This window comes from Phalacrocorax aristotelis, chromosome 20 (assembly GCF_949628215.1).
Source record: "Phalacrocorax aristotelis chromosome 20, bGulAri2.1, whole genome shotgun sequence".
Taxonomy (NCBI): domain Eukaryota; kingdom Metazoa; phylum Chordata; class Aves; order Suliformes; family Phalacrocoracidae; genus Phalacrocorax; species Phalacrocorax aristotelis.
The window spans coordinates 5,236,044-5,249,779 of NC_134295.1; the positions used below are offsets into that span (position 1 = coordinate 5,236,044).

Here is a 13,736-nt window from a genome sequence, read left to right on the forward strand (position 1 = left end):
CGATTACCTTATTCAGAGTTGCCTGTGGGCTGCATATCTTATATCAACAACATTCCCAGTGATGCTACTCAGGGAATAATCAAATGCCACAATGTCAACATTTTGGCTCATGTTGTGAAACATAACCCTCAGCACAGGGTCAGTATGGGCAGCGTAGTGCAGAAGGGAAGGGGGCCTTAGGAGAGCTTTTGAAGATGCTGATAAAAACACATTTCCTATTTAAAAGCCTTTTCAAATCCCTCTGCAGACCCCCTGCTGCAGGGTCTGATCATGTCCAGCCCTTAATAAATGTATCATCTTGATGCCCCAGGAGGAGAGATAGGAAATAAGGCACAGAAAGCCTAGGACCAGATTTTCGGAATGGATGTAGGTGCCTAAAGATGCAAAGTGTCCCACAGCTGGGATGTCAATCTCTTCTTCAGGCACCTTAAATACCTTAAAAGCTACATTGCCTCTGACTGTCCTCAAAGGCTGCATATGGCAGGAATGATCTTAAAGGCTTACAACCCAGCTATTGCCCCATCCTGTCCTTGTCTGTTCTACCCCTTGCAGCAGCAGCTGTAATGAACAGGGAACGCAATTAAGAGAGGGGCTCTGTAAGCCATGTCTTAAGGAGGTGATTGATAGCAATATTCTCAGCTTCCTGCTGCAATCATGGCTAAGTCAATATTCATCTGTTAGGCCTTGATACACTAAGCAGGAAAGGATCGATTCTTGTCTTGTGCGTCACCTCCTAAATTTAACAGGAGGATCACCCCTTCTAAAACTATTTCTCTTCAGAAAAGCTTGGAAAGATGTTGACGCTACTGAGCTTTACTGTAGCCGTGCAAGGCAAGTGCTCATCCATCCTCCATCAACATGTGCTGACCTTCTTGCCTTCTGCTTCATTGCTTTTAATAATCAAATCAATAGCCCTGCTTGTTTCGAAATGCATCCCAGCAAACAGCTACAGTAGGATCTAATTATCTCATTCTCATTCTGTGAAAGGACATTTTCAGATGAACAGCAGGATTTCAATACTGTTTCAAAGGTCTTCCCATGCCAGCCATCTGTATCTAACAACAGACTGCTCCTCATTTATCTTGACCCTTTCAGATAACAGTTTCGGTAGCTCCAGATAATAAAAACTAGCAGTGCCTTGCCACAAAGACCGTGCTTCAGGCAGATGTCACGACGATGACAGGTGAGCATTGCAGTTCCAGTTGTCACAAGGATGCCAGCATGGCAGGTGGCAGCTGTAACCCTAGAGCAAAGCATTACTCTTTGTCTTCTCAGCTAAATCTGGGGGCTGTCACTTAGCCACTCCCCACGCCAGCAGCCCTGTTCGTAGCTCACCAGGGATCCGTGCACAGGAACGAACATGTTGCTGCAGACTGAGGCTCACGTTCTCCCTTGTTATTTGCTCGTTATTTGTTTTGGCTTCGAAAGGTGCCCTGTTTGAAGACTATAAAAACTCAGCAATGATGTTTTACACCTTCTTTGAGGGAAATCTTAAGGAACAAATTAAAAGCTCCAAACTCTGGAGACAGAATGAAGCAGAGTTGAGGGGCAGCTCTGAAGGTATTAGGGACCCCAGTAAAATAGATTTTATACCTTAGCATCACGTTGGCCTAACAGTATTGCTGTTAGTGATGGGGAGGTATGACGCAGCAGAACTACATGAAAGAACTTGCACAGCAGCTGGATCACAGTGCTAGCCAGTGGCCTTAGACTTGCTGGTTCAGAGGATTTAAAATGCCCGTGTATATCATCTCTCTTCTCGGGCTGAGATAATGAGAGCTGTGAGACATGATTGTAAGAGATTTTGTGAGAAAAAGGTGACAAAATCGGTCAAATGCTTGAAACAGCATCCATATGAGGAGAGCATACGTTATGACTTTTCTTAAAACATACAACAGAGGGTTGATATGACAAAGGTGAATGAAATTATTCATACTAAGCACAATAGATGATAATTACTCATTACTCCTCGTAATACAAAATTCAGGAAAGCATTCAAGTGATGATGCAATGGTTCAAAACTAATGAAAGGAAAGCGTTCCTTCACTTTGACAGCTCAGCTTATAGCAAAACCTATTCAGTCATGCCCTCCCAGTAGTACCTGTTCATTGCTTTCTTAGGAATATCTGAAATGCAGCCACTAAATAAATCTCACACACAAAAGTCCTTGTAGTTCTAGTGCTGATCCTGCTGGGTTTCAGCTTTGTTTTATTTAGATGGTGAAGCGAACAAAGGTTCTTAGAAATGGATCCTACTGATACAGGCAGGGTGACTTAAACTCTGCCAAATTTGATAGTGAAATTCATCTCCACGAGGCCTTGTGGAGGCCAGAATCGTAACGGGTTCAAAAAGGAATTAGGCAATTTAACAGGGATAGGACTATTAGTGACAATATAGCATTGTGTCTAGCTCAGGGGAAGCTACGGGCAAGTCTCAGGAGACAGGATACTGGGCTGGACAGACCTTCAGCTTCATCCGGTATGGCAATTTTGTGTTCTTACGCAGCCCCTTTACAGACGTCTAGCGGCTCTAAAAAGCCCACTAGTGATGCACCGACTCCTCACCTAATAAAATGTAGCTGGGAAACATCTGGCTCACAAACTGGTATTGCAGCCCCAGAGCTTCACTACTTTCAAACCTGTGTTTCTCCTGACACCACAAAAAATATCACCCGGTTCTCACATTGCTGGGAAGGGTTTATCCTGAATGCTGAAGCTGCAGGCCTACCTCTAAATGGAAAACCAGCAGTCTCTGTTCTTGTGCCCTACCGCAGACTCTTAGGTACCACCGTGGGCAGCTGGATCTGTATGCTACCCGCTACTGTGGCAGCAAGCCTGCCATTGCCTGTAATCGGGAAAGTGTAATAGTCGCAGCCAACCAAAACATAAGAGCTGCTGTTAGCTCCTGATCTAATTATACACTGACATAATTTGGCTAGACTTGGCATTCGTTAAAGAGATGTCAAAGTAAATGATTTCACTCCATTATGCAGCAATGGCAATGTTAACCCACGGGAAATTCCCAGAGGAGATTAAAACATTCATAATTCATTTCAGATGCTTTGTGAGCTTCTATCCTAAATGAGCACAGGATAATCCAATACTCTGATGCCTGAATTTTGGAGGTACCTGTTTTTCCTTATATCATTTGGCAAAGGCAACAATTTGCCCAATCTGAAAAAGAGTTTGTGATTAGTTGCCATTGCAGTAAACAGCTCCAAGTGCGTAACCCCTGCATGGGTCTCCCCATTGTCATTGCGATGGCATGGTAGGATGCTATATTTAAGACTCCAGGATGGGCACTCAAACATGGGGAACATTCTTTTGGGGAAGAGTCATTCCTAGTGTCATCAACAGGGAGAAGGAAACGCTGCTTTGTCCTTTCTCTTGCACGAGGACAGACACTCTCACTGTAGTCTTCACAGGGTGAGTTCGTTTATCTGTAAATAAAGTACTGTTTATAGCAAGATTTTATAAGATCTTCATAGCAGCATCAGTGATTGTGTATGATCACTTTATTTGAATTGCACTTCAGAGACAGACTGTACTTCGTGATTGTATCTGCTTTAAAGTGTCATTACTGTTTTTCCAGTGTTGTTCTTATGAAAATACTGTTTTACTTCGTGTTTTCTCACAAGAATCTATTCCGGTTTACTGGTCTGTTTAGAAAAAAATATATACTTGGGTTGAAAAGTGTAGGTTTTAGCAGATCAGAACTCTGTATCTTTACAATAAACACTAGATTATATAGCACTGAAAATTTTCCAGGGAAAAAATAAAAAACATTATATAGCAAAAATTAAACTGGATCAGTAACTATTCATGAAAATGGAAACAAAGATCTGGTGCTCAGCAGTCATTCTGCAGCTGAAATAGTCCTGAAGAGAGTAGTATTCTATGAAATTACAAAGATTTTTTTTTCCATAAACACCTGTTTTTTTTATTTTCTCTTTCTTATACTTGCCAACATGTCTTTGTGCCTTCCGAAGTTAATGTCTACTGAGGAAGTATTATTGTGATAATTCTGTATTTTCGTTTGCATTTACCACAACAACTCTGCTTTTCCATACGACTGTGCTTTTCCAGGGACTGTTTTTTAAGAAATTTGTTTACATTAACAAAAAATTGTACTACTAGTAAAAGCTGACGGGTTTGCATTTTTTGTCATTTTAGGATTAGAAAGCAGTAAAACTAAAATCCACGTGCAAAATTTGCCAAGGGAAAATTTCAGTAATGGAACATGAGCTAGGGAAAGATTTACAAGTATGTTTGAACAAATATTATTCAGCAACAATTACGTTTCCAAAGCTGTTTTTATAAAGTAACCTAAGCTCTTAGAACTTGAAAATCTGAACAGTTTAAGGATTGTGCTCTATGTTCCTGAACCAATTGCAGGACAGAATGAGATAAGGAAGGATACACTTTAAAATTTACTTTTGTTTAATGCCCACTCATTAGTCAGTGCCTAAAAGCAGCACGCTGCTTATTCCCAGAGGAGAGGCTGCAGCAGCAGCCTAGTTCTTCAGCAGCTAATGCAGGAGATGGGTGGGAGCCAAGAGCGCTGATGTTTGCTCCCCATGGCTTACCTGTAGGAGATGGATCTCTCTGGGGAGGCTTCTCCGGTCACTCTGGGGAAAATCCTGCTGTTTACTGAGCAACTCCTTTAAGGCTAACATTTTGAAGGATGCTATGTTTTCTCCACGATTTATCAACCTTTTCTAAGACCTAATAAGAAACAACTGATCTCTCAGGATGCACTCAAAGGACTGGATAAAGCATTATCCTCTCAAGGTTTTGAACTATAACGGTTCTTGCTGGCAGCCTAGGTACGCAGATGGGAATACAGGCTGAAGAAGTGCTCTGTTTCGGCAATGGCAACTGGAACTGGTTATTTCCAGAAAATCCACTTGGATTTTCCAACTACCACAGAGACCACGTGATTTCTGCCCAGCAGCCTGTGTGTTTGGTTCAGCAGCGTTGCCTTACCTAAGCCCTGGCACATCAGGGTCACAACATGGTGAGATCACAACCTGGGTGGCAGATCACAGGCTATTTGGCATCATAGTTATCCCTGCAGTATAATTTCCACACTAGAAATCTGCTTGTTTTCTAAACTGTTTCTCTGTATCTCACTATCTGATGTTCCATACCTTATTTTGTCCCTAATCTTCTATATCCCTCTGATCTCCCTTCTCAGGATGCTCCTTGTTCATCTGCAGGCTATATCGGGGTCTGATCTAATGGAACTCCCTGGAAGAACACCCACCAGATTTAGAGCGTACGATCAGTCCTAGGAAAACAAATCTACCCACAAAATGTTGCCTGCTTACTGTTCTGTTACAGCTTCAGCTGCTTTTAAAGACGTATTAATTTCTTCATCTGATCCCATTTTTCACACAACCCTCATGAAACAAACCCCTTTCATAGTTTGAATGCCAGAAGATAGTACTAGATGAACTTTCATTCACAGGCCTTGAACGTCAAAGCACAGCAAGGACTTAGTGATAACTTGAAGAGATTCTGTCATGGTGTATTACCTGAAAGCCACTTTATGTTTTATTCTATTCCAGCAAGAAAGTTCATTTTTGACTTCCCAGCATGGGAACCCGAACCTTGTTCCACCACAGGGAGGAGGAGCAAAAGGAGGAGAGGCAACAGAGCTTGGAAATGACCTCCACAACTAGAAAGAAAAAGTTCAAAACCAGGTAAGCCACAGAGTTAGGGATAGGCCGAGTAAATCAGGTCCAGACAGGACTTTCTACACTCAGCACTGAGCATTCACAGATTTGTTGAATTTTAAGTTTATGAAATTATGGAACTTTGTCTGGATTATTTTATATGCATCTGCCTCTGGAAGTGAGGAAGAAGAGACTTTCAGCCTTTCAGAGTTATCGATGGCAGCTGCCCTTGCCTTGACCTCCGAAATACCACAGTAAGTCAGAAATCATTATAATTCAAATACAAGCATTGTATGCAACAGTGCCTTTGTATGTACAGGTCACAGTTTCCAACTCATTTTGTTGGAAGTAAAAAAAGCAGGTTGAATTAAGAGATTCTTCCTTTAAAAAGAAAAATGCCAAACCTCAACTAAAATTCAGGAAATTAAATTATATGACCTTGGTACCTGTGACAAAAAGTACTATTGCCCCGCTCACAAGAAAGGGCTTAAGAGAAATCAGGTTTCATATTAATAAATGGAAAATACAGTCAGATTAATAAATTAATGGGAACAGATGGAGCTCCCCCTCTTTCCTAGAAAATCTTGGCAATGATCCTTCTCTCCATCCTTCTGTGATGGCTGAACAACCTAAGTAGTTGGCAACATCCCTCCTCCCTTTAATCCTCTCCCAGTTCCCCACCTGGGATTAAAAGTGGTCATACAGTGGATCCCCTTCTTGTGCTGTTAAAAGCGTTATATTTCACTGCATGCAAGCTGATGTTTCTGTCCTTAGCACTTGTTCTGATTTAACCAAAAGTATGTGCTATAAAACAACAAAGACCGAAACAAAATAAAAAGCATTATCCTAACTTCTGTTGGCTTTTATCATCCTCTGTTGCAGGGATTACAAAATCAGAAGAGAAGCTGCCATCCTAGAGCTAGAACAGAGGGGGCAAAAGCGAGTTTGGTTTGGGAATGACATGGAAAAGTTGGAGAAGGAGGTTATTCGGAACTGCAGACTGCTGCGTGTGAGAGCTGACCGGAAGGCCCTTCGGAGGAAGGTCAGATCAGACATCTCTATCGGTAGCAGAAATGCCAACAGGATTAAAACTGCCAAGACTAACTAGCATTCTGCAGATGACATTAAACCTAATCAGGTGTTAGGACAACCTCAAAACAATTAGAAATAAGGCCTTATACTCCTGCCTCTGAAGTGTTATCACACATGTCCCTTTGTAAAAGACTTTGTGTAGCTAGAACACAATCCCTTTCTATTGCCTTTATTGTCTATCCTTGTCATAGGCTGTAGAAAAAGCACGTGTGGAGAAGGAATACATCGAGCTGCGTTCAGGGCGGCCGCCTATGTTCTGGATCCCCCTCAGAGTACACGCAGTCTGGGAGAGGATGGAAGTGAAGCTGGCATGCACAGTCCTGGCTTCCCCACCACCGCAGGTTACTTGGTATGTCAGCCGATAGCAATGACTCATGCTGCCTGTGTGGCTAACAGTCTGTGCGTTTCAGGAAGCAACTAGAGGAGTAACATCTGCGCCCTGCTAGAAAGAAGGAAAAGAGAACTTCAGAAATCACACAAAACACTTTCAATTCTCCGGTTCCACTGTTAAGACCAGTAAAGACACTAAGTATGAAGTGGGCCCTGGAGGCAGTCCTATGGGGCTCCTGCTGGGACAAGACTGATATTCACGTAGATTTCCCTGCTTCCCTTGGTGCTGTCCTCTGTCCTGCAGGCAAACTCATCAGGATTTAAGTCTTGGAAACCACAATCGATTGCCAGCACTAAATCAGCGCACACATACACACCATCAAGGCCTGGCTACCCTGGATAGCATGCAAGTTTTAGCGTTAAACTGCTATTGCTTCTACAGTTTGTAAAATATAAACCCACTCTTTCATTTACTCAGCTTTGCATATTTACCAAACCACAGGAGAGGAAGTACTACGTACTGGCCCTGACTGCAGCATTTACTATTAATAACAGAGGGATGGAATAAATGAAAGATCACCACAAAAAACAATTTGCAAAGTGATTGACCATTCTTGCCATGGAAGATTTGAATTATGCAAACATTTGGATTACTAATGACTTCGTAGGCAGCTAACTCCGCTACCGTCAGAGCTCCTGATGTCCTGTGTCCTTCCAGAACAACCTCTTTGAATTATTCAAAGAGCAAAGAGAATATGAACCTCCCACAGATCCCCAGTGAATACAAAGAAGCAAGAGACATCTGCTCGAACTCCCTCACACAACCTGCAAAGCAGGGAACATAAACTGAGGAGGAAGCAACAAACCAACGCTAAGCTGCCCGTAGGCAGCCTGCAAGCAGCCCTAGGGAGGACGCACATGCTGGACTATGGGAGGGGATTTAGGTTAGCTGCAAGGCTGTTTTGGAATGATGCGGGAGACCTGTAAAAGAGGGAATTGTGTCTAGACCTCTGTTCTGTTGTGCCTCTGTTGTGTTTGACATGGATAATTTTAAAATAAATTGTTAATTTTATCAGCCAATTTCTCTGTCCTTTCCTAAGCAGCATGTTTCCTTTGTGTTTAACTAGGTATAAAAATGGAGTCCCCATTGATCTTCGCCTAGCCCCAGCAGGAAAATACAGGATAAAAAACAAGTTTGGGATGCTGACCCTACACATCAGCAGGTAATGTATGTGCTCTTGTCTGAGTTGGTTTTTCGGTTGAGTAAGACCTGCCCTTCTAAAACTCCCGGTTCAAGTGTGTTAAACAAAAAGGGAATTCTGGAATCTGACCTTGCGTGACCTTTAGTGTGTTGTGTCTGAGCTAAACCTTCGCCCTGAGGAAGCAATCTCAACAGCAGTTCATGAGGTTTAAAAATGTTAAAAAAAATAATAATTTAGAGCCTTATTTGGTTTTGCTCTTTTTAGGCATGGCCAAAATTTTCTCATTCAGGGTAAGGCCACGCACATTAAGAGCATTTCACAAGCAACATACCAGTGTGATTTAGGATGGATCAATGTAATCAGGATGACATTAGTTCAACTCTGTGAATTATACACAGGATAAAGATGCACATGTATCTTCAGTTCCACAGGTCTTTTGCTTGTTCATTACTTGAAATGCTTTGCTGCTGTGTATCAAGAGAAATAAATTGACCACTAAAAGTAAGAAATCCTTGTAATCAAAAAGAAAAGCAGCTTCTCGATGAAAAGCAAATAGCTACTTCTAACTTCTGGGATTAAACAGAAACCCTTCTGAATTTGTCCCGTGAAGTATGAACAATAACTGAAACCTAAATAGAGGGGAAATTTTTTTTTCAGATGCTCCATGGAAGATTCTGCTGAATATAGTGTTGAAGTTAAGAATCAATACGGCGAGGCTTATTCATTTGCTACGGTGCTTGTCAGGAGTAAGTAGAAAACATTCCTCTGGTTTTAAATTTACAAACTCTGTAGATTCTTCAAAATATTTTCAATGCTATACATTATATCATAGGAACATACACGGACGCTGAAAAACAGAAAAAAGTGAGCACTCTGTTAATAGGAGAGGAGAATTTCTCTCAGTTATTAGTGAGGGGAAAGCATAACTGGGTAAAATAATCCTTAGCTACCACTAACTAATATGTGTATGGCTGATATAACAGCTTCTCTTTCTCAGTGACTTCTGGGCTCAGGCAAAATCTTTCCGATTCCATACGGACACAGCTGTCCTTCCACTGTGCTGAAATTGTACTAAATTTAGGTACTTATTTCTTCTGGACTGACATGAAACAGCCATACAGTTAAATACATAACACGCTTAGAAATAGTCTGCTGCATTTCTAAAGATAAGCAAGAAACTGGTTAACAAGTACTGTGGCTTTCGAGGGGATCTCTCAGTGCAATATTGCATAGAATACTGTATTTCTCTCTCAGATCAGTAACTACCAAGAGCAAATACCAGATTTTCTTCTTTGGATCTGTGCCGTTCTTAAAATATCTGGCATAGACTCCACAGATACACACTCTGCACAAGCCGAATCCAGACACATGGTGAAGGAAGTAAACTGCCAGTACTTAAAAAGGGAAATTATATCAAGCTTTAAGAAATATGCAATGCAGTCTCATAGGACATAGTTTAGCTGTTCACATTTCATATATATATACACACATATATATATAAGTAACAATTCTGTCATGAAAAGCCTGAACAGAATAGACCCACAGAACTGCAGACAACTAAACACCTCAGTGGGACTGACAAGAGTCCAGGCTGAAATTCAGATGGTTACAGCTGAATAGGGAGGGAACAGGTTTGCTGTGATCATCTTCCTGGTCCTGAAGAGATGGGTTTCTTCAGCTGAATAAATTGTAAAGCCAGCTCAAGCTATTTTTTTAGACAGATGGGCTCGTCTTTGGTTTAGATGGTATATTTATTGTTAGTGCTTTAATATATTCTTGGCTCTGTCATAGGTTATGTTATTGTTATCATCCTCATTCTTTGTATGCTGTATTTTGGTCACATCTGAATACCATTTGGGGATACGAATGCATACAGAATGTGTACATATGCGTGAGTCCAGAACTGTAGTAGAAGTGTATTGTTTAGGATATCTTTCAGATCCTTTAATTAAACAATGTCAAAATTCAGCATATCTGGAAATATGCAGCACACACCAATTCTAAAGGGACATGTACGATAGCCCAGAACACCTTAATCTGCAAGCCTTCCCAGGTTCCTAAATTCCCCTCACCCTAATGCAGAAATACAGAAGAAGTTACCAGGTGTGCAATGCTTCCCTTCTACAAAGGCTCTTACAGTATGTCCAGAACGCAGGGGCTGGCCCTTTGCCATAAAGCAGAAGCAGCGCTCTGGAAAAAAATCCATGGCAATAGTGACATACTCCTCCCAATTCCCGTCAGCATCTTTAGGATCAGAGCAAGCATGATGGTAGAATAAAAGCTGTGGTCTATCACAGAAAACCTTGGATGGGACTGCTCTCCTCACCTCTAAATGCCTGATTAAACTGTCCTTCATCAGGCCCGATCAGCATTTCAAACAGCTTGCAAACATTGTTCCTTGCGATTGCGGGTGAGAGGCCCACGCTGTTCCTTCTCCCTTGACCCTGTCTAATACCATCCCAGTAACATGATTCTTCCTTTTGCTATTTGCATTTAACATTCTGAAAATAGAGGCTACACCAAGGCCCTAATCCTGCCTCCACTGGAAACATTCCTCATCCCCCAGGCAGGCTGATGGCATCTCTTCTCCTGGCCCCACGTAGTCTGGAATGCCCTTGATGCCAGGGGACAGCCTGCAGGACCTGTGGTTCCCACAGCAGAAGTTCACTTTCCCTAAAGACATGACCAAGGGTCTCACAGGGCCTGGGATGAAGCTGTGCTTTGCCTCTTGTGCTTTCCATTTCTTTCCCCTTCAGCTGTTGACACTCAGTCCTCATCTTTTGCTTATGAGTGAGCTCTGCTACTGCCAAGCTTCATTCATTGAAAAAACAGGCATTATTTTATGTGCATTTCTTGCGGCTTATAAAGATATGAAAGGAAAGGAGCTCAATTTCACCCTGTGTTAAGTGCTTCCATTCTTAGATTTCAGCTCCAAATCATTTCATTTTGTGCTGTGATGCCAGCAGTTCTCACAGGCTAGATCAGGTGAAGCAGGCCAGCGTTCACGTATGATGCCTCCAAAGCATCCACAGCTGTTGAAACAAGTGATTTGGTAGGGGAGACACTTCCTTCGGCTCCAGGAATTACCTCAGTGTCTCAGGACAGATATCCTTTCTTTTGGTTAAAGCTGGAAGCCCCAGTCGTTAGTAGTCTTCAAGAATCCAACCTCATCCTCTGGGAATGTTGCTTAAACCCGGCGCTTTGGCCAAATTCCGCTTTCAGCAATGTCTGTGACACCAACACTTTTTTCTCTCCTTTTCCGTGCTCTCTGTGGCAGTGAGTGCTCTTGTGCTCTGCCTCCAAACAGGGGCGTAACTGAAGCATTTCAGTTGATCCTAGATTGTCACGCTTCTAATCTGGACCGCATTGGTACCCTCATAGGACAAAAGCTGTAGCTCTGTAGGCACGCTTTTATCCAGCATAACTTTCCTAGTGCAGCTTAAAAAGACAGAAGCCAAAACTGAAAAAGTAAGGAAAACTTCCTTAGCTATGAATAACTGTGTGCACATGAGCATTTAAAGCAGTATTGCTTATACTAGTGTGGCCATATGAACAATCTCCTATGTAGATGCATCCTCAGTTGTTTGTGAAAGTCATCAGCTGTCGAATGAATGAATGTTCTACCATATGATGACACTTTGAAGGTTCACATTAAGAGCTGGTTTGAGGGAAAAACACAGTTTGCTGAGCATCATTGTACTTTTTTGAGGGGAAAATAAATAATGGCATGAGACTTGCTGAGTGTATTTTCTTTTTTCTTATAGAATATTATGGCAAGGAGTCAGGATTTGATTCAGAAATATACAGAAGTGAGTAAATGATAGTTATTATTATGCCTTTTATTTTTATAGCCTGAAATATTTTGATTTTTTTTTCTGAGCTACTGCTTTTCCTATTAGCCTGACCGCATGTGAAAAGTGCGAGGCTCAGGTACCACTCTAAATATAGGATAATAAAAATACTACAAGGAGGAAGGCTCCAGAAAGTCTATCATGCTGACTTTTATTTTATAGGATCCCTTGTGGCCAGAGAGGCAGATTTTGCTTTTCCACTGAAACCTTTATTTTCAAGAGAAAAGGAGCCTTTCACCCTCTCCTGTTACTTCTCTTCTGATTTACTTGAACACCAACGAGACATTACCTGGTTCAGAGATGGTTTGTATGCAACAGCTAAGTTTATATACATATACCTATATGAATATACTGTTTGAATTCATAGCTGTGATCTAATGTTCACAGAAGAGAATGAGAATTCAGGATTCTTGAACTGCTCTCAGCTCTTCTCAAGTTACAGATGTTATTATTTAATTTGTGTGTTTTCCTCATTTGCAAAAGGATGACACCACTAAAACGTTTTGGAAGTAATGACTTATTCCTGCTCGCAAGAATAGTTTAAGAGCCTTAGTTCTGGACAGTGAAAGCACCAGGCATTTGAAAAGCCAGTGGTTCTCTAGTGAAAAAACCTTTTGAGTATTCTGTGTTGTTCTGCTGGCAATCAAGGACACTGACCTTGGCCAAACTGGTAATCTTTCCGTGCTATTAAGTTTTGGAAAGCAGAAGCAACACGGTAAGACTGCTCTTGCCATTCCAGCCCTTCTGCCAGAATCGGCTGTGAAAATAGCAGGGGCTACTGAGTTTTAGTGATCTGAGGAGAATTTGGCTAGGGTTTGTATCTCAGATCTGATAAAACCACACAAAATGCACAGTATGTGCCACTCCACTTTCTTGGTTTCGAGCACCACTCAGACAAAAGCTCCTGCACGCTGAGCAGTAAGGTATCCTCAGTTAGAGCTGGCATAATATCTGGCAGGCTTCAGAGCATGCAGTTACCTGGTGTGAAGAGTGCCTTTTACTCACTAATTCATCAGAAGCCACGTTATATTACTCTTTCACTTGGACTGCAAGCTTTTCAGGACAAGGGTCATGCTTTTTGCTCTACCTTTGTGTACAAAGGGAACAGGGAGGCATAGCCACAAAGTAGGATCAGAGTCCATGACTAACTTGGAGGGATGATAATAATATCAGGTGTGTCTTATAGACCCCTCATCTTGCTCTGTGGGTTTTTTTGCATTTGGAATTATGCCACTCCTGACCCAACCGGTGCAGGTGGAGTTCCTTTACCCCTTCTCACACTTCACAGGTGAGTTGCTGCAGAGCTCTGAATGTCGGGAACTAAAGTACCAAGACCAGGAGGCTTCTTTGACCGTGTCATGTGCTTACAAAGAAGATGAGGGATTCTACACTATCCGTGTCCCCTCACTGGATGGATATAAAGAGCAGACCACTTACGTGTTCGTTAGAGGTATAAGCATGATTCTATCCTACTTAGAACAAAAGCTCCTTTCCTAACACGTTGGCGTAAAGGAATTCACAACCTCACACACAAGAAAATATCTCCCAATTTTGTGCATGGATACAATTACCAAAATGTCCAAA

At 41.9% G+C, this 13,736-nt stretch overlaps 1 protein-coding gene across 1 annotated transcript in view; it reads left to right on the forward strand.

Annotated features, from left to right (window-relative positions):
* Nucleotides 1-3,355: 3,355 nt before the first annotated feature.
* The window catches only part of MYOM3 (myomesin 3), a 28,800-nt gene continuing 18,419 nt past the window's right edge, over nucleotides 3,356-13,736 (forward strand). Inside the window, exons 1-10 of the mRNA XM_075114807.1 lie at nucleotides 3,356-3,425; nucleotides 5,570-5,704; nucleotides 5,857-5,931; nucleotides 6,560-6,719; nucleotides 6,961-7,118; nucleotides 8,227-8,322; nucleotides 8,959-9,047; nucleotides 12,066-12,110; nucleotides 12,315-12,455; nucleotides 13,441-13,602. Coding sequence (XP_074970908.1) covers nucleotides 5,598-5,704; nucleotides 5,857-5,931; nucleotides 6,560-6,719; nucleotides 6,961-7,118; nucleotides 8,227-8,322; nucleotides 8,959-9,047; nucleotides 12,066-12,110; nucleotides 12,315-12,455; nucleotides 13,441-13,602 — 1,033 coding nt within the window. The 5' untranslated portion in view covers nucleotides 3,356-3,425; nucleotides 5,570-5,597. The remainder of the gene's footprint in view (nucleotides 3,426-5,569; nucleotides 5,705-5,856; nucleotides 5,932-6,559; nucleotides 6,720-6,960; nucleotides 7,119-8,226; nucleotides 8,323-8,958; nucleotides 9,048-12,065; nucleotides 12,111-12,314; nucleotides 12,456-13,440; nucleotides 13,603-13,736) is intronic.